Source organism: Paramormyrops kingsleyae, chromosome 24 (assembly GCF_048594095.1).
Source record: "Paramormyrops kingsleyae isolate MSU_618 chromosome 24, PKINGS_0.4, whole genome shotgun sequence".
NCBI lineage: Eukaryota > Metazoa > Chordata > Actinopteri > Osteoglossiformes > Mormyridae > Paramormyrops > Paramormyrops kingsleyae.
Window position 1 is genome coordinate 1,701,689 of NC_132820.1, and position 19,197 is coordinate 1,720,885.

Here is a 19,197-nt window from a genome sequence, read left to right on the forward strand (position 1 = left end):
GGACTTTGCGGGGGCTTCTTGCCAATAGCTTGGCTTCATATAGGCGTCATCTGATTGTAACAGGACTCACAGGTAACTTCAGACCTTCTTTGATCTTCCTGGAGATGATCATTGACTGAGTCTTTGCCATCTTGGCTATTCTTCGATCCATTCTAGTGGCAGTTTTCCGTTTTCTTCCACGTCTTTTACGTTTTGGTTGCCATTTCAAAGCATTTCTGATCATTTTAGCTGAGCAGCCCATCATTTTCTGCACTTCTTTATATGTTTTCCCCTCTCCAGTCAACTTTTTAATCAAGGTACGCTGTTCTTCTGAACAATGTCTGGAGCGACCCATTTTACTCAGAATTTCAGAGAGAAATGCACTATAACCAGCATGTACAACATTTGCTGCCTTCCTTCCTTAAATAAGGCCTATAATTGGCACCTGGTTTTTCACAGAACAAATGACCTCACTAATTGAACTTCACACTGCTATTATTTTGAACACGCCCCTTTCAAATAATGATTCTGTTACACATAATCAGCAGCATGCATGTCATGACTGTTGGGTCTGTTGGATTTCCATTACTCTACTACACCTACTAGTAAATTATTTGCCATGTAGAAATATAATTTCTACCAAAAACAGTGACTGATCAGGTTAGTGACGTCGGACTGCTATTATTTTGAACACAACTGTATAAAAAGTTTCAATTGACCCCAAAAAAGCAACTTCAAATTGTTATCTTATTTTATCTGGGTAAATTCTACAGGTTATGTTTTCCGTGTGCAGAAAGAGGGATCTGTGTACAGCAGCTGTGGCCGGGCGACGAGTGTGAACAGTGAATCGTGATTAAGATCGACTATTAATGATTCAAGTGTGTTAACGATTTAAATTTCACGGCTGTACCGTGCATTATATGCACAAATATGACGTAAAATATGCGCTATAACAAAATTATTTGGTGGTGGGAGCTTGTCCCCTTTCCCTCATTGTTCCTAATTCTTAAATCACATGGATAATATCCCCAAAAATTCTACCCCGTGTCATGAACCGCTTCCGCGTTTCGTACGATGCTGATAATTTCCTGTCTGTAAATGAAAGTGAAAGAGTGAAAGTCAGAGTCGCCATTTTAGCAAGAAACACGAATAAGATTCCGGGATGATATAAAGATATTTGGCATTTCAAGGTAAGATTATAGTCAGCAGATACAACTAATAATAAAATAATCGTGTTTAACCTGTGGTGTCTGCAGAAACTTTTGATTGGGGGGGGGGCGTCGGGGGCCAGTTATATTTAGGGGGGGCGCACCGCACCGTGTCTGTTCTGTGCTTCCGCTTAGAAAATAAAATAATCCAAATTTCGTTTTTTATTATTTTCATGTGCGGTGGCCGCCCCTTAAATCTGCCCCTGTTTAACACACATGCTGGAATTTAATACTTCTCAGTATAATTAGACATTTAATGTAATTCGATACACTTTAAATAACCGCATGGAGTAAACGTTATGGAATAATTTGTCAAATGTTAAGCGAATTAACGGGTTTTTATAGAATGTTTTAATGACTTGAGTTTGCCTGAAATTCAGCGCTACCTGTGTGACACTACGGGAATAAAGTAGATAAAGTTCTGCGGCTGTTTGGCTTTTTTTAAGAAAAAAATGGCGATAACTGTTAGCGTGACATTGTTATTCCAGTAACGTCCAGTTCAACGTAAAAGTGTTGATTGTTAGATATTGTATTTGTATGTGTCTGTTTACCCTTCATGTTCACAGAGACCCCAGTAGGAATCATCTGCTGTGGATCAGCACCAAAATGGGGGGAGCTGCGTCTGAAATGACCCCCCCTGTGGGGTATAAGGAGAGACGAGCTGCGTCTGCAATGACCCCCCCTGTGGGGTATAAGGAGAGAGGAGCTGCGTCTGCAGTGACCCCCCCTGTGGGGTATAAGGAGAGACGAGCTGCGTCTGCAATGACCCCCCCTGTGGGGTATAAGGAGAGACAAGCTGCGTCTGCAGTGACCCCCCCTGTGGGGTATAAGGAGAGACGAGCTGTGTCTGCAATTACCCCCCCCGTGGGGTATAAGGAGAGACGAGCTGTGTCTGCAATGACCCCCCCCGTGGGGTATAAGGACAGAGGAGCTGTGTCTGCAATGACCCCCCCTGTGGGGTATAAGGAGAGACGAGCTGTGTCTGCAATGACCCCCCCTGTGGGGTATAAGGAGAGTCGAGCTGTGTCTGCAATGACCCCCCCCGTGGGGTATAAGGACAGAGGAGCTGTGTCTGAAATGACCCCCCCTGTGGGGTATAAGGAGAGAGGAGCTGCGTCTGCAATGACCCCCCCTGTGGGGTGTAAGACAAAGGGGCCTGAGAGGTAACAGTGTTACAGGCCACTAGCATGCATGTGTCTGTGGGTCTATAGTTAGGCCATAAAGTAAAAGTAAACAGGGTTCCTAGCTAAGGCTGGGGGGCACATTAATATTTATAGTTTAATAATAAAATACCTCAGCATTTCCTTTCCTCTGTCCTCCAAAATCAGCCAGTTCTATTTTAGCGGGAACCATCACATCATCCCTCCTACCCAAAACGACCACATACTGTAACGTGATAGAGAACAAATACATATATAAACTAACTGGGAAAGAGGAACAGCAGCCAAGTCTAGTGACAGAGGCTGTTACAGTGATAACTAAACCTTTCAAACAGGAATATTAACTTTATATGAGACAGTTTATTTCACATCAAAGTCTGTTTGCATGAAGAGCTTCACGGCTGGTTAAGCAGAAGACTGATCAACTGAAGGTTTAATGTGATGCTGCTCACATTGTATGAATTATATTTATATAATGAGGGTTTGTTTCCTCTCTCTGTCCACAGTGTCCTGATGGAGAGAGCAGACTCACCTGTACCCAGCTGTGTTTCCATGAAGAGTGACGGGTCAATGGAGCCCCCATTCAAATTCAGAGAGGGACCTTTTCCTACAGATCAGAGGTAAATTTAAACATTTAAACAAACACCATTTAAAACACTCCAAAAGGCATACAGGCACATACAAGCTATGAGGAAAATACCTTTAAACAATGTACCTTTTTAACTAATCACAAATCCTGTCATTTTTGAGACTTCACTGAAAATTTACCAAAGGTTTAATGTGATGCTGCCCACATTGTATGAATTATATTTATATAATGAGGATTTGTTTCCTCTCTCTGCCCACAGTGTCCTGATGGAGAGAGCAGACTCACCTGCACCCAGCTGTGTTTCCATGAAGAGTGACAAGTCAATGGAGCCCCCATTCAAATTCAGAGAGGGACCTTTTCCTACAGATCAGAGGTAAATTTAAACATTTAAACAAACACTGTTTAAAACAATCACACAGTCAGTCAAAAGGCATACAGGCACACAGGCTATGAAGAAAATAGCTTTTTAAAGAATGCATCTTTTTTAACTTTCACAAATCCTATCTTTTGAAAATTTAAACAGAAGTTATGTCTTTATTTGATATAAACTTCATCTGAGGATGAGGATTACTGCTAATAATGGAATTGGAAGTTAGTTAATTGAAAATTGCATTTCATATTTCAATTCTCTGCGTACAGCTGGAAAAGCAGGCTGACCTGTACAAAGCTAATATCCATTAAAAATGACTGAACAATAAACTGTCTTCTTCTGAGATGGATGTTTCTGTTTCAATAAGAAATTAACTCAGATCATGCTTAGAATACAGCCTCAGTTTTAAAATTTTTAATGGACCGGGGCCTGTTTACATTTACAACATTTTGCAGACACTCGTATCCAGAGCTATTTCTATTTATTCTAAATTCAGGGACAGTCCCCCTGGAGCAAGTGGGGGTTAAGGGTCTTGCTCAGGGACCCAAGTCCAGTGGTAGTAGTGCCAGAGGTGGGCCTCAAACCCATGATTTCTTGGTGTAGAAGTAAGCATCCTAACCACTAGACCAGCAACACCAACAACAGCCTGTTAAAGGCTCGCTGGGTTGTCCTGTAACTTTATCAGAAACAAAAGAATCAAACAATTGCTTTCTTACAGTTTCCACACAGTATGATCGAGGTAAATCTTGTCATGCACATGTGTGTGCAGCCTGGATTTTGGGTCTATTGTACTTTTTGTGAGTCTGGACATGTTGAATATGCATGTACAATTGTTCCTCAATTCTGGAGTGGATGGCAAGAATGATGTTCTTGAGTTTTGCCACCATCCTCTTCTCCACTACTGCCTCCAGTGGGTCCAGGGTCAGTCCTGTGATGGAGCTGGTCTTCCTGATGGGTTTGTTCAGGGTCTGTCCTGTGACGGAGCTGGTCTTCCTGATGGGTTTGTTCAGGGTCAGTCCTGTGACGGAGCTGGCCTTCCTGATGGGTTTGTTCAGGGTCAGTCCTGTGACGGAGCTGTTCTTCCTGATGGGTTTGTTCAGGGTCAGTCCTGTGACGGAGCTGGCCTTCCTGATGGGTTTGTTCAGGGTCAGTCCTGTGACGGAGCTGTTCTTCCTGATGGGTTTGTTCAGGGTCTGTCCTGTGACGGAGTTGGTCTTCCTGATGGGTTTGTTCAGAGTAAGTCCTGTGATGGAGCTGGTCTTCCTGATGGGTTTGTTCAGGGTCAGTCCTGTGACGGAGCTGGTCTTCCTGATGGGTTTGTTCAGGGTCAGTCCTGTGACGGAGATGGTCTTCCTGATGAGTTTGTTCAGGGTCTGTCCTGTGACGGAGCTTGTCTTCCTGATGAGTTTATTCAGGGTCAGTCCTGTGACGGAGCTGGTCGTCCTGATGGGTTTGTTCAGGGTCTGTCCTGTGACGGAGCTGGTCTTCCTGATGGGTTTGTTCAGCGTCAGTCCTGTGACGGAGCTGGTCGTCCTGATGGGTTTGTTCAGGGTCTGTCCTGTGACGGAGCTGGTCTTCCTGATGGGTTTGTTCAGGGTCTGTCCTGTGACGGAGCTGGTCGTCCTGATGGGTTTGTTCAGGGTCTGTCCTGTGACGGAGCTGGTCTTCCTGATGGGTTTGTTCAGCGTCATTCCTGTGACGGAGCTGGTCGTCCTGATGGGTTTGTTCAGGGTCTGTCCTGTGACGGAGCTGGTCTTCCTGATGGGTTTCTTCAGGGTCTGTCCTGTGACGGAGCTGGTCTTCCTGATGGGTTTATTCAGGGTTAATCCTGTGTTGGAGCTGGTCTTCCTGATGGGTTTGTTCAGGGTCAGTCCTGTGATGGAGCTGGCCTTCCTGATGAGTTTGTTCAGGGTCAGTCCTGTGATGGAGCTGACCTTCCTGATGAGTTTGTTCAGGGTCAGTCCTGTGATGGAGCTGTCCTTCCTGATGAGTGTGTCCAGTGTCAGTTCTGTGATGGAGCTGGCCTTCCTGATGAGTTTGTTCAGGGTCAGTCCTGTGATGGAGCTGGCCTTCTTGGTGAGTTTGTTCAGGGTCAGTCCTGTGATGGAGCTGGCCTTCCTGGTGAGTTTGTTCAGGGTCAGTCCTGTGATGGAGCTGGCCTTCCTGATGAGTTTGTTCAGGGTCAGTGCTGCGATGGAGCTGACCTTCCTGATGAGCTTGTTCAGGGTCAGTCCTGTGATGGAGCTGGCCTTCCTGATGAGTTTGTTCAGGGTCAGTCCTGTGATGGAGCTGGCCTTCCTGATGAGTTTGTTCAGGGTCAGTCCTGTGATGGAGCTGACCTTCCTGATGAGTTTGTTCAGGGTCAGTCCTGTGATGGAGCTGTCCTTCCTGATGAGTGTGTCCAGTGTCAGTTCTGTGATGGAGCTGGCCTTACTGATGAGTTTGTTTAGGGTCACTCCTGTGATGGAGCTGGTCTTCCTGATGGGTTTGTTCAGGGTCTGTCCTGTGATGGAGCTGGTCTTCCTGATGAGCTTGTTCAGGGTCAGTGCTGTGATGGAGCTGTCCTTCCTGATGAGCGTGTCCAGTGTCAGTTCTGTGATGGAGCTGGCCTTCCTGATGAGTTTGTTCAGGGTCAGTCCTGTGATGGAGCTGGCCTTCCTGATGAGTTTGTTCAGGGTCAGTCCTGTGATGGAGCTGGCCTTCCTGATGGGTTTGTTCAGGGTCAGTCCTGTGATGGAGCTGGTCTTCCTGATGGGTTTGTTCCGGGTCAGTCCTGTGATGGAGCTGGCCTTCCTGATGGGTTTGTTCAGGGTCAGTCCTGTGATGGAGCTGGTCTTCCTGATGGGTTTGTTCCGGGTCAGTCCTGTGATGGAGCTGGCCTTCCTGATGGGTTTGTTCAGGGTCAGTCCTGTGATGGAGCTGGTCTTCCTGATGGGTTTGTTCAGGGTCAGTCCTGTGATGGAGCTGGTCTTCCTGATGAGTTTGTTCAGGGTCAGCTGGCTTTTCTGGTGGTTTAGTCGGTTTGGCAAGATCGCCGACTCCAGAGGGTTAATTGCGTTAAAAACAAAATAGCACATTAAGGCTTCCAGATCAATCACAATCTTTAATGCATTAACATTGACACCGCTAAGGTGTGACACTAGTGATACGCCAGTAGTACAGTATTGCTGGGGGTTTTTCTCTGATGGCCTCACCGCTTGTCATAGAGGGTGGGTTTAGTTGCTCCCGCTTTATATTGATAAATAAAACTTTGTATCCTGTTTTGAACCAACATGAGATGCGACTGAAAGTTGCAGCACTGATTGCTGGTGTCTGTGACTGTAAGCGCCTGCATTCTGTATGTCCCACTGGATCACGATGCTTCAAGGGGTGAAATAAGTTTGTAGTATTTCCAGTTTTAGTCGGCACATGTTTTACAGTTACAAACACAGCACCAGTCTGTTGTGTCTTAAGCTTCTTTAAACCGCCAAAGTATCACAGCACCACTGATGTCTTTTTACCTGGTTTATCCACAATATCTCTTTTTTAAAAACACGTGGCTGCTGATGCGGACGCCGCAGTTTCCTCTGAATCGGCGCTTTTCTCTCCCGTGACTCGCCTGTTTTACCAGAACAGTAGCATGTGGGCCCTGCTAACCCAGTAAACCTCACTGTGCGTTTGCTGTGTTTAGGTTGTTCATCCTCCCAACACTGTGATTGGCAGCAGGCCAGGTTATATTAGTCAGGGCTGACAAAACGCCACCATGATTCTTCCTAGAGTGTCTGAATTCTCTGTGGATTATTACTCTGGATTTATGGATTGAATTTTATTGTGCACTTTCATTTTGGATTTCGCTGCATTGCCCTTCTGGGCTGGTTGCTTTTGACTTACCTGCTCCCCCACTGAGTTAATTATCGTTATCATTTTATCTCCCAGCCTTACGTTAAATTACCCACTCTAGGGTTATCGACATTATTCCAAAGTTGTCTACAAGAAGGTTGGAGCAACACAAATATTACCAGGACTCCATAAATGGATACTTTGTTAAATGTTTGTTTTTCTTCTGTTTCAGTTGTGTTATTCAACAATTGCATATGTTGCAGGGAGGGAAGGCAATAAATTCAACATCTGAAACTATGTATTGCCTGGTGTTTTGTGGGTGTGATTTTACTGCGAGAAAGTACCAAGAGTGCGGTACTTCAAGCTGTTGGTTTTTCACTGGCTTATGACATCGCAGTGCGAGACGGGGTATTTTGTACTGATTCCGAAACATGGCTGTAGTATATTGTAGGGCTGGTCGATGTGTGATATGATGAAGTGATGATTTGAGGTGTGATGAAGATGAACAAAACGTCACACAGGAATCATCTCTGTCAGTATGTTTACATGCAAACCAAGAAAAAGTAATTATTGTGTTAGTCTGACTAAACCCAGACTTTTAAAGTGCATGTAAACGGCACTACCCCCCCTCAAGGATATTTACACTGGCAGACTGCACCAGTAACAGAGCCAGTAACATCATCACAGGCTCCTCACACCCTGGATGCTACCTTTTCTCCCCCCTCATCCCAAGAAAGGTTATTCAGGGCAACTGGACTTGTTTAGTTCCGCCCTTCAATCCAGAGGGCTTTCTGCATTCTGACTGACTGGTTAGAGTAGCAGGTGTATAAATCCTGTGGAGCCCTCAAGTCGTTAATACTCGATGGTCACCTGTGGGTTGTTGTGTCCCCTGGCTTTCATGTATGTCACTGTGACCACCTGGGCCAGGGTGTGAATGACTGTGAAACCGTCTGGGTGGAGTTGAAAGAACAGCATTGTAAGTGGGTGATAAATTATGCCTAAGGCCGCCTCCTCTGTTTAACGAGGGTCGTTTTCTTGCAGTAAACTGCTTCTCTCACACCTCCTTTGAACCAGTCAGCCTCCCGGTTTAGCATCTTACCGTTCTGGTCTTCAAAGGAGTGGCCCTTGTCTTTCAGATGTAGGTGAACTGCTGAGTCTTGTCCTGATTGGCTGGCTCTTCTGTGCCGTGCCATGCGTTTATGGAGCTGCTGTTTGGTTTCTCCTGTGTACACATCTGTACATTCCTCACTGCACTGAACTGCATATACTACGCTGCTCTGTTTGTGTCTGGGTGTTTTGTCTTTGGGGTGGACCAGTTTCTGTCTCAGTGTGTTGCCTGGTGTGAAATGTGTAGCACGGCTACAACTGACAGGGAAGAGAACAAACGTAAGAGTGTTATCATCCCTTATGTTACAGGGGTGGCTGAAAAGCTCAGGAGGATTTTCACAGCATCCCTGTACATTTCAAACACATTGTACTCAGACACTCACACTGTAAGAGGACGGCTGTTTCTTTTTGTGCGTTGTTCTTATTGCTTATTTATTACTTTAACTTAAACTGCTAAACAGAGAGCTGCTGAACTATTATTTCACTGTTTCTGTAATAGTGACAATAAAGGTCTGTCTGTCTGTCTGAACGTAATTTTTGATGTATTTTGAGAAATACTGGTGTATTTATATAATAAAATAATACCGTGCTGTCTGTCCGTCTGTCTGATGATAAACCGATAAACTGAGTTTATCATTTGCTCAATTTAGTTGTCTGTCTGGTAGAGTTGTTTATGTATGACAATTACACATGGTGTTGGCATAACTGTGTAGTTAATTTAGCAGCCATAACTGTGTAGTTAATTTAGCAGCCATAACTGTGTAGTTAATTGTACATCCATTACTGTGTAGTTAATTTTACACACATAACTGTTGTTGGCTGCATTAGTTGATATTAGTTGTGCCAATTTGATTTTATTTGTCGATCCAGACGTACAGCATTTCTTTGTAATTTAGATTGAGTGGAGGAAATATTTTTACAGTGCATCAACAATTGAATCATGGACAGAAAATAAACACTTTTGTATTTTTGTATTGTTTGTAAAAATGTTTATATTGAGCTTCCTGTCAGAGACCATCATAAATTCTCAGGATATTTACTCAGTTTGCTGCCTGAGGATGGTGAATGAAATGTTGTTAATTAGCTCTGCTAATTAAGCTGAAATCTGTTTGAAATCAAGTTAATCTCTCTAAAAGCCATTGAATACAAAGGGCCACATATCAAACTGTCTATCCTGCCTGCTGTGTTTCTCTGTGTGGAGGAGCAGGACGTCACTGGTTCTCTTATGCTGTTATGAAGCCGCCCTAATGAATAAATCTTATAATAGATCTTTTATTGTCCCCATGGGGAAATTCTTTTTTACACATCCCACAACTTGCTCTTTGTAGAGCCAGCTGTTCATGAAGAGCAGCCACCTGTTGGGGCACCCAGGGAGCTGGGGGTTAAGGGCCTTGCTTAAGGACCCACAGACATGCTGAGGCTGGGTTTGAACCAGCAACCTTCTGATTACAGGCCCACTGAGCCACATCTTACACCTTTACACATTAAAATACACCACTTGGTTATTCTGTGTCGGCAGCAAGAGCACTTTTAATGGGGACCATGACAGACTTTCTGTTACACTTGTGTAGATGATTTGAGGTCTTCATATTTCTGCCTTATTCACAGAGACCAAATGGAAGGATGCAGTTCAGATCTACAGGAGAAACCGGGTTTATCTTCCATATTGAAGGTTTGTATTTATTGCTGATATATATTTTCTGAAGTGTTGTGTGAATTGGCTTACATTTTATACAGCTGTACAGTAAGAAACTAATCATGTTAAAGAAAAGATATTCAACCCTACGATTCACAAATGAAACTATGAAATGGTTTGGGTCAAATAGCAACAATTAACTGTGATGGTGTGTTTTAGTCATTAGAGAAAAATGCTGTGAGGTTCCTGAAGGATGAGCTGAAAATCATCACGAGGTACCTAGATCAGAATTATCCAGAATGCTCTGAGCCTCAGCTGGAGGAGGACAATGTCCAGGACAGTGACGGTCAGATGCAGAAAACCTGTGGTAGAGAAGGAGCACTGAAGATCACACTGTACATCCTGAGGACCATGGACCGAAATGATCTCGCTGACCTACTGGAGAAGAGTAAGAGCTGAATCTCATTCTCTGTGTGTTTGTTTGGCCTCAGAAAAAATAGTATATGGAAAAAACATGTATTACATTTCAGTTTATTATTTAATTTAATTTGATTTAGTTTTGCTCATATTAGTAAAAAATGTGTTTTTTGAAAAGTCTGTGCATTTACCTCTCATTTCATTTCAGGGCATCTTCTGTCACAATGTCAGCACAGAATCAAAGGGACCCTGAAGCAGAAATGTGAGTGTGTATTTGAAGGGAAAGCTAAGGAAGGACAGGCAACACTTCTCAGTGAGATTTACACAGAACTCTACATAACTGAAGGTGGGACTGGAGCAGTCAATGATGAACATGAAGTGAGACAGATTGAAACATCATCCAAGAAAAGGCGAACAGAAGATAATACAGTCAAGTGCAATGATATATTTAAACCCTTATGTGGGCGTGAGACACCTATCAGAACTGTACTCACTAAAGGGGTGGCAGGTATCGGGAAAACAGTCTCTGTGCAGAAATTTATTCTCCACTGGGTGGATGGAAAAGCAAACCAGGATGTTCACTTCATATTTGCTCTTCCTTTCCGGGACCTGAATTTGATTAAGGATGAATACAGTCTGATTGAACTGCTTCACCACTTTGTCCCTGATATCAAATCAGTTGAATCCTCTGAGCTGTTTAGGTACAAAGTCTTGTTCATCTTTGATGGTCTGGATGAGTGTCGCCTTCCTCTAGATTTTCAGAACAATGAGAGCTGGTTTGATGTAACAAAGAAAACGTCACTGGATGTGCTGTTGACTAACCTCATTAAGGGGAATCTGCTCCCATCCGCTCTCCTCTGGATAACCTCCCGGCCAGCAGCAGCCAATCAGATTCCTCCTGAGTGTGTCCACCAGGTGACAGAGATACGAGGGTTTAGTGATACCCAGAAGGAGCAGTATTTCAGGAGGAGATTCAAAGATCAGAGCCTGGCCAGCAGGATTATCACACATGTGAAATCATCAAGGAGCCTCTTCATCATGTGCCACATACCTGTGTTCTGCTGGATTTCAGCCACTGTTCTTAAGAGGCTTTTTAGTGAAACTGACAGGGTAGAAATTCCAAGGACTCTGACTGAAATGTACACACACTTCCTGATCTTTCAGACGAGTTTAAAAAATGACAAGTATATGAAAAACAGTGAAACCAAGCTTAAGAAATACAGCAAGGAATTCCTTTTGAAACTTGGTAAACTGGCTTTTGACAACCTTGAGAAAGGCAATCTCATATTTTATGAGCAAGATCTGACAGGGAATGACATTGATGTCAGTGAAGCTTCAGTTTTCTCTGGAGTGTGTACAGAAGTCTTTAAAGAGGAATATGGCTTGTATCAGGAGAAGGTGTACTGCTTTGTGCATCTGAGCATCCAGGAGTATCTCGCTGCTTTATATGTGTTTCTGTCAAACTCATCAGCTGACCTGCTGAAGACTGCAGTGGATCAGGCATTAGAGAGCAAGAATGGACACTTGGACCTCTACCTCCGCTTCCTCGTGGGCCTCTCAACAGACTCCAGTAAGACACTGTTAAAAAGGCTACTGGGAGAGACAAGAACCAGCTCACATGACATTAAAGAAACAGCCCAATACATCAAGAGGAAAATAAAAGAGAATTTATCTCCAGAAAGGACCATCAACCTGTTCCACTCTCTGAATGAGCTGGGTGACAATTCTCTAGTAGAGGAAGCACAAAGACACCTGAATTCAGGACGTCTTTCAGCAGAAGACCTCTTACCTGCACAGTATTCAGCTCTGGCCTTTGTGTTACTGATGTCAGATGAGGAGCTGGATGTGTTTGATCTGAAGAAATTCGTCAGATCAGATAAGGAGCATTGGAGGCTGCTGCCTGTGGTCAAGACATCTAGGATAGCTCTGTAAGTGAGGATGTGAAAACCTATCTTGTCTGGCAGTAACATATTAACATTGTTTAAAATATGTAAATTTATTTCTCCTTGTGCATTAATACCTGGGCTGGATTGTTTTTTGATAATCTGGGACCCAGATTTTATAATGACTGAAGGTAGTGATGTAGTAACAAAGTGACATTTCCATGACCATCCAGTGTGCATCCTGACCTGCTATAGAAACAAAGGGGGTCTTTATCTGGGGGGTTTATGAGTGAAATGATCCTTTATTTGTACATTGTACATTGGAGTGCTTCTCTTCTCACTCTCCATGAGAGACACGGACACATTTACAGGTGACACCAAGCTTAGGGTCACAGCACAGGGTCAGCTGACATCCAGCAGCCCTGGAGCTGGGGGTTAAGGGCCTCGATCAAGGGCCCACAGACATGTGACTGTTCTGCTGAGTGTCTGACCAGCGATCCTCCAACCACAGACACAGAGGCTTAGCCTGCTGAGCCACACACCAGCCCCACAGACATGGTATGTGAGTGTTACTGTCAGCAGGCGTGTCCATGTGATGGAGCCCAGAGCTGGGAGCTTTCAGAAGACTGCTGTCTCTGACTGCTCACTGGCGCCCTCTGCTGGCCACAGCTGCTCCTGGCTGAGGATGTGACGACACAGCTAGTCAGGCAGTAACAGATTAACATTATTTTAAATTTACAATGAAACTATATGGTGGCATATTCGGGCATAAATGAGGGCACAGGTACAGGGGCGCCTATTCATAAAATGTAGTCACACTGTCTCCAATAATGGTCACAAAATGCAGCTAAATGGTCACAGTCTGGAAACATGTGAAGCCACACTTTTGATTCTTAGGCATTATTTACATTATGTGAAAAACAAAAACAACAACAGACATGGGAACCGGTTCCCAGGTTTGTCTCTGGATGCACTTTTCTCCTCTATAATATGTTTGTGTGATGTTACATTAGACAGCCAATCAGCAGCGCCTTTAAATCTTTACGTGAGTATGCTGCATGCTTATTAGCTCACAGGTGCTGAGATAGTGTTTCGGTATCGAAATTTAGCACCGAAAGAGAATAAATTTTCGAACCTCGATAGGATCAGAACAGTTTGGTCGGTACCACAAAAGTACCGAAGTTCAATATCCAACCCTACTTTGGGGAAACCTGGCAGAACGATGGCTGACGACTGCAGTGGAAGCTGTTTCATTGGTCTGAATATATTACGGGAAAATTCATATATAATTTTCACATGCATCGTTAATAATACAGAGTACCATTAACTATGTGTAAGTTGTGCCTTAAAATGTTTTCTTTTCCAGGTTGGACAGCTGTAATCTCACAGAGAAATGCTGTGAGGTGCTGGCTTCAGCTCTCATATCAAACTCCTCACCCCTGAGAGAGCTGGACCTGAGTGACAATGACCTGCAGGATTCAGGAGTGACGCTGCTCTCTGCTGGACTGGGGGATTCAAACTGTAAACCGGAGATACTGAGGTCAGTTACTGGGAATTCCACACTGTAAACTGGAGATACTGAACTCAGTATTACTGGGTATTCCAACCTAAACTGGGGATCCTAAGGTCAATGTTACTGGGTATTCCACACTTTTAACTGTAAATATTGAAAGAACTCACATTGTATGAAAGTAGTCACATTTACTTGAAAGTCATACTTGTAATAATGACATTATCTTAGTTATATGAGAGTTTTTTTCTGTCTCTCTGCAGGCTGTCAGGCTGTAGAGTCACAGAAGAAGGCTGTTCTTCCCTGGCTTCAGCTCTGAGGTCAAACCCCTCACACCTGAGAGAGCTGGATCTGAGCTACAATCACCCAGGAGACTCAGGAGTGAAGCTGCTCTCTGCTGTACTGGAGGATCCCAGCTGTAAACTGGAGAAGCTGAAGTGAGTAGAGAGTGAACATGTAATGTTTCTTTGTCTAGCACATGTTCATACACCAAGGTCATTCAAAGTGCTTTCCGGAAAATAAACTGTATAATATAAAAATAGACAAAGTAAAAGTGTAAGAAAAATGTGAAAATAAACATAATTAAAAGAACATGAAACATTTAAGAATGGATATTATAAGTGACAAAGTGCCACAGCCATAAGATATGATCACATAGTCGACCATCGAGCTGCGGCCTGGGTGCTCTGGTGCCTGGTGCCTTATAAACACCCTTATGCTGAACACGGTGTTCACTATGGACAGACTGTGGCTCGCACAGGAGTCCAATAACAGAGCAGCACTCGGGTTCAGATCGGCCAGGCTGTTCCTCCCAGTCACAGCCCTCCAGGTTTCACTGTCGCTACCCATGTGAACATTAAAGTCCCAAAGCAGAACAATGAAGTCCCCGGGGGGCGGGGGGGGGGGGAGGGCGCCTTCCAGCTACCCATCCAAGGTCTCCAAGAAGAACCCACTGATCTAACACCATACTGTCATGGATAACCTCCCTCAAGCCTTACCCACTGATCTAATACCATACTGTCGTGGATAACCTCCCTCAAGCGTTATCCACTGATCTAACACCATACTGTCATGGATAACCTCCCTCAAGCGTTACCCACTGATCTAACACCATACTGTCGTGGATAACCTCCCTCAAGCGTTACCCACTGATCTAACACCATACTGTCATGGATAAGCTCCCTCAAGCCTTACCCACTGATCTAATACCATACTGTCGTGGATAACCTCCCTCAAGCCTTACCCACTGATCTAATACCATACTGTCGTGGATAACCTCCCTCAAGCGTTACCCACTGATCTACCATACTGTCATGGAGAACCTCCCTCAAGCGTTACCCACTGATCTAACGCTATACTTTTATGGTTGAGAGCCGATCACTGCTGTTCCAGGTATTCATGGTAATTAAAGACAAACATACCATTACTTTAGTTAAATAGTATTTTTTATGGAAATGTTTTTTAATTCTTTCAATTGTATTTTTATTAACAATAATTACCCTGCTACAGAAAATGTGTTTCCCAAAAAGAAGTTTGGCAGGACGACCCATAATGCACTTAAGCAGCAACATAATAAACAAACACAAACAGCTTCTTTGTTCTTCTCCTACTTCCTTATATCCCACAAACTAATCAGCTGTAAACCATGTTAGAAATAATTAAGCAGTAAAGCAGGAAGCCAGTCGTTCTTAGCACATGGTTTGTGTTGTTCAGCAGAGCTAATAGACAAAGGAAGGTGACAGTTATGTTGCAGTTTAGAACTTAAATATGGTTTTTATATACTGTACAATAAATTCATTGTTTTACAAAATCTCTTCTGTGATGCCAGTGATGGCTCACATACAGAGCACCAATACGAAAGGTGGTTTTATAAGTGTTTCATTTTCCTAAGGGTGGACCGGTGTGAACTCACAGATAAATGCTGTGAGGTGCTGGCTTCAGCTCTCAGATCAAACTCCTCACACCTGAGAGAGCTGGACCTGAGTGACAATGACCTGCAGGATTCAGGAGTGAAGCTGCTCTCTGCTGAACTGGGGGATTCCCACTGTAAACTGGAGATACTGAGGTCAGTTACTGGGAACTCCACACTGTAAACTGTAGATACTGAACTCAGTATTACTGGGTATTCCACCCTAAACTGGGATCCTAAGGTCAATGTTACTGGGTATTCCACACTTTTAACTGTAAATATTGAAAGAACTCACATTGTATGAAAATAGTCACATTTACTTGAAAGTCATACTTGTAATAATGACATTATTTTAGTTATCTGAGAGTTTTTGCCTGTCTCTCTGCAGGCTGTCAGGCTGTAGAGTCACAGAAGAAGGCTGTTCTTCCCTGGCTTCAGCTCTGAGGTCAAACCCCTCACACCTGAGAGAGCTGGATCTGAGCTACAATCACCCAGGAGACTCAGGAGTGAAGCTGCTCTCTGCTGTACTGGAGGATCCCAGCTGTAAACTGGAGAAGCTGAAGTGAGTACAGAGTGTGTGTCTGACACGCTACAGATACTTATGCATGTATGTGAAGAAGAGGCACCAATAAATAAATGGATACAGCAGCACTATGTCATTCTGCTTCTCCTGTAGTGTGGACCACTGTGGAGAGTGCAGGACCAGACCAGGCTTACAGAAATGTAAGTGTGTTTGCATGTTTTTATTAATAATACCATCAATACTATGTTATGGTTGTATTCACACAGTTGTTATGTTGAGTGTGTTTTCTGCACTGTATGTAGATGGATTTCCATGTTTGTGTTTAGGTGAGTTTCTGTGTGTGTCATTTTAGACAACATCCAAATGAGAAAAACAAAACATCAAAATCATCACCAAAACACTATTCATTCATTTATACGTAAAAACAAATATATATTTTTTTTTACAAATACTTTATAACTGCTCATATCATCTTTGTGTTTGTATTGGAGCATAATATGGTTAAAATATATTCTTTTTCACAAAAAAGAATCCTTTGCATTTGTTCTTTTTGCACATGCCGTTAGTGTATGTTTCCTGTGTGAGATTCGTTAGTATTGTCCTAAGACGGCACCCATAGGCAGTGATACACTCCTCCAGTGTGAGATGCGAATTTGCATTTTTACAGGGTGGTTCTGGAACACTCATTAATATTCATGAGCGAATATTCCTGATTGGCCAGGGAATGCCTTAGACCAGGGGTGCCCAAATCCAGTCCTGGAGGGCCAGAGGCCTGCACATTTTTGGGTTTCCCCTCATTTAACACACTTGATTCAACTCCTTGTGCTAATTACCATACAGCTCTTGACCTGAATCCTTTATGGTGGAACAGGGAAAGAACTAATGGTGCGTTCGATTATTTCTCTCCAAGTCGGAACTCGGATGAAAACGTCACGATACGTCACGAAAAACATCACTTCCCGTCGGAAACACGCCCCTTTTATGACGTTAAAGTCGGAGAAGATTTTGTTGCCCGAGTTACCCCTGTGACGTAATTTCAACATGGCGACTTGGTTTGTTTGTAGTTTGTTTACCGATCGAAAAAAGAATATCGCTATGAATGTACTAAAATATTTTATAAAGCTTTTAATGTGGTTTGACTGGTTCGTGTTTCTTGTTTGTCTCTCGGAAAAATCTCCAATTCTCCATTTGGAAAACTCCAAATCTGCTAAAATATAAAGCAACAACACACAGCAACGTGTTCATGGAGGCAGCCATGTTTGTTCCGAGATGTGGGTAGCTCGAACGGGAGATTGTCGGACGTTTCCGAGAGAAAAGCTACACAGGGCTCCAGCCCCCCAGGACTGGATTTGGGCACCCCTGCCTTAGACATTAAAAAACAGGCGACACATAGCGATGTTAACTGACCAATCAGGTAGTGCTCCTCTCATAAATATTAATGAGCCAGCCAATCATGTAAGGCTTCTCATGAATTTTAATAAGATTTCACGAACCACGGTGCTAAAAGAAATTTGCGCCCGGGACGCACTGAATGTGCGGCGAAAATATTATTTGTTTTCGGCGCCGATGTTAACAGATTAGAGCGGCCACGGTGCCTGCGCAAAATTTCGGGGCTCACGCCTCGCGGCAGCGGCGCCGCATCTAGAGTCACGCGCGCGGTAAGCGGTTCTCTACGGAAGCGTATTGCATTCATCTGAAAAACAATCAATTCTGTTTTTTCCGAATTAATGAAATAACCATCCTGTTTTTCTGAGTAATATTTTTCTGTTTTTCATGATGCACGATCTGTGCAGTTTAATCCGCTTTTATTGATGGTTTGTAGACGGTATTATCCTTAGCTTGCCAACTTTGCACGGCACCTATTCCGCCCCGCTTGACACCGCAGTGTTTCTCCCGGATCAGTAGATACAGTATGACACGCTTCATGCATGTGAAATGCATTCAGAGCGGCTTTGCTGTGACTAAAGACCATGTCAGGCAATCGCTGAATATACTGGGTCCTCATGGAGCGTAACTCCGGCGCCGGAGGCGTTTGTATCAGAATCCAGGTCCAAACCTTTATTAAATATCACTTTAAATATGTAATAATATTACTTATATTCTGTTATTGATGGTCATTTTCAAAGGTAAATACAGGTAGAAATACAGAGAGCAGCGAGGCGGCCGGTGTGTCCCGGCTTTAGCGGGTAGAAAGAAGTTTGTCTTTAAAGTAAATACACTTACTTTTAGTATTAATATCTGGTGCCGTTTTGTGGTAAATATGCTTGTGGTGAATGTGTCTGATGAATGTCGCTACTTTGTAATTTTATTTACCCGTAATGAAGCTGTTAGTTTAGCTCGCGCGGCATTTTGGCGGCTCTTCCCGCCCGCGTCGCGCACCGTCCGACATTTCCTGAGCTATTTCATAAACTTCAGTTCCCGCTTCGTTCGGGGAAGCTGTGCTGTTTTTGTATCGTACAGAAACATAAAGTACAGGCTGCCTGATGGTATTAATAATTCTCCCTCCTGCCTACAGACTCCTGCCCGCTGACGCTGGACCCCAACACAGCAAACAGAAACCTGTCTCTGTCAGGGGGGAACAGGAAGGTGACACGGGGGGCAGAGCAGCCATATCCTGATCATCCAGAGAGATTTGACCGCTGCCCCCAAGTTCTGTGCAGAGAGAGTCTGACTGGCCGCTGTTACTGGGAGGCTGAGTGGGATGGATATGGAGCCCGGATAGGAGTGACTTATAAAGGGATCAGGAGGAAAGGAAGGAGTGACTGTCTGCTTGGAAACAATGACAAGTCATGGAGTCTGAGCTGTTATCCTGACAGTTACTCTGTCCGGCACAATGATAAACAGACTCTCTTACCCATAGAGCCCTCAGGCTCCCGCAGAGTAGGAGTGTATCTGGACTGGGGGGCTGGTGCTCTGTCCTTCTACAGAGTCTCCTCGGATGGACTGACCCCCCTGTACAGATTCACCTCCTCATTCACTGAGCTCCTCTATCCAGGGTTTTATGTTGATTATAAATCCTCAGTGTCACTGTGACGTGTTGCTGGTTCTCCTGGCAAAAAGGTAAAATCTCTGCTTTTTAACCTTTAT

General features: G+C 43.9%; 2 protein-coding genes across 2 annotated transcripts in view; both read left to right on the forward strand.

Moving 5' to 3' along the window:
* The first annotated feature begins 1,087 nt into the window (after positions 1–1,087).
* LOC111855429 (NACHT, LRR and PYD domains-containing protein 3-like) overlaps positions 1,088–19,197 on the forward strand; it is a 48,716-nt gene continuing 30,606 nt past the window's right edge. Inside the window, exons 1-4 of the mRNA XM_072706479.1 lie at positions 1,088–1,169; positions 1,754–1,813; positions 2,309–2,350; positions 3,196–3,309. Coding sequence (XP_072562580.1) covers positions 1,794–1,813; positions 2,309–2,350; positions 3,196–3,309 — 176 coding nt within the window. The 5' untranslated portion in view covers positions 1,088–1,169; positions 1,754–1,793. The remainder of the gene's footprint in view (positions 1,170–1,753; positions 1,814–2,308; positions 2,351–3,195; positions 3,310–19,197) is intronic.
* LOC140582476 (NLR family CARD domain-containing protein 3-like) lies at positions 4,933–16,153 on the forward strand. The gene is made up of 7 exons (XM_072706867.1): positions 4,933–5,172; positions 10,088–10,235; positions 10,494–12,213; positions 13,535–13,708; positions 13,942–14,115; positions 15,570–15,743; positions 15,976–16,153. The coding sequence occupies exons 1-7, from the start codon at positions 4,933–4,935 to the stop codon at positions 16,151–16,153; spliced, it is 2,808 nt and encodes a 935-aa protein (XP_072562968.1).

Bases quoted from the DNA above. Each gene is read 5' to 3' on its own strand.
- LOC140582476 (XM_072706867.1), top strand. From the start codon at position 4,933: ATGGGTTTGTTCAGGGTCTGTCCTGTGACGGAGCTGGTCTTCCTGATG. The intron at 5,173-10,087 runs GTCAGTCCTGTG...GGTGTGTTTTAG, and splicing joins TCCTGATGGGTTTGTTCAGG to TCATTAGAGAAAAATGCTGT. The intron at 13,709-13,941 runs GTCAGTTACTGG...GTCTCTCTGCAG, and splicing joins TGTAAACCGGAGATACTGAG to GCTGTCAGGCTGTAGAGTCA.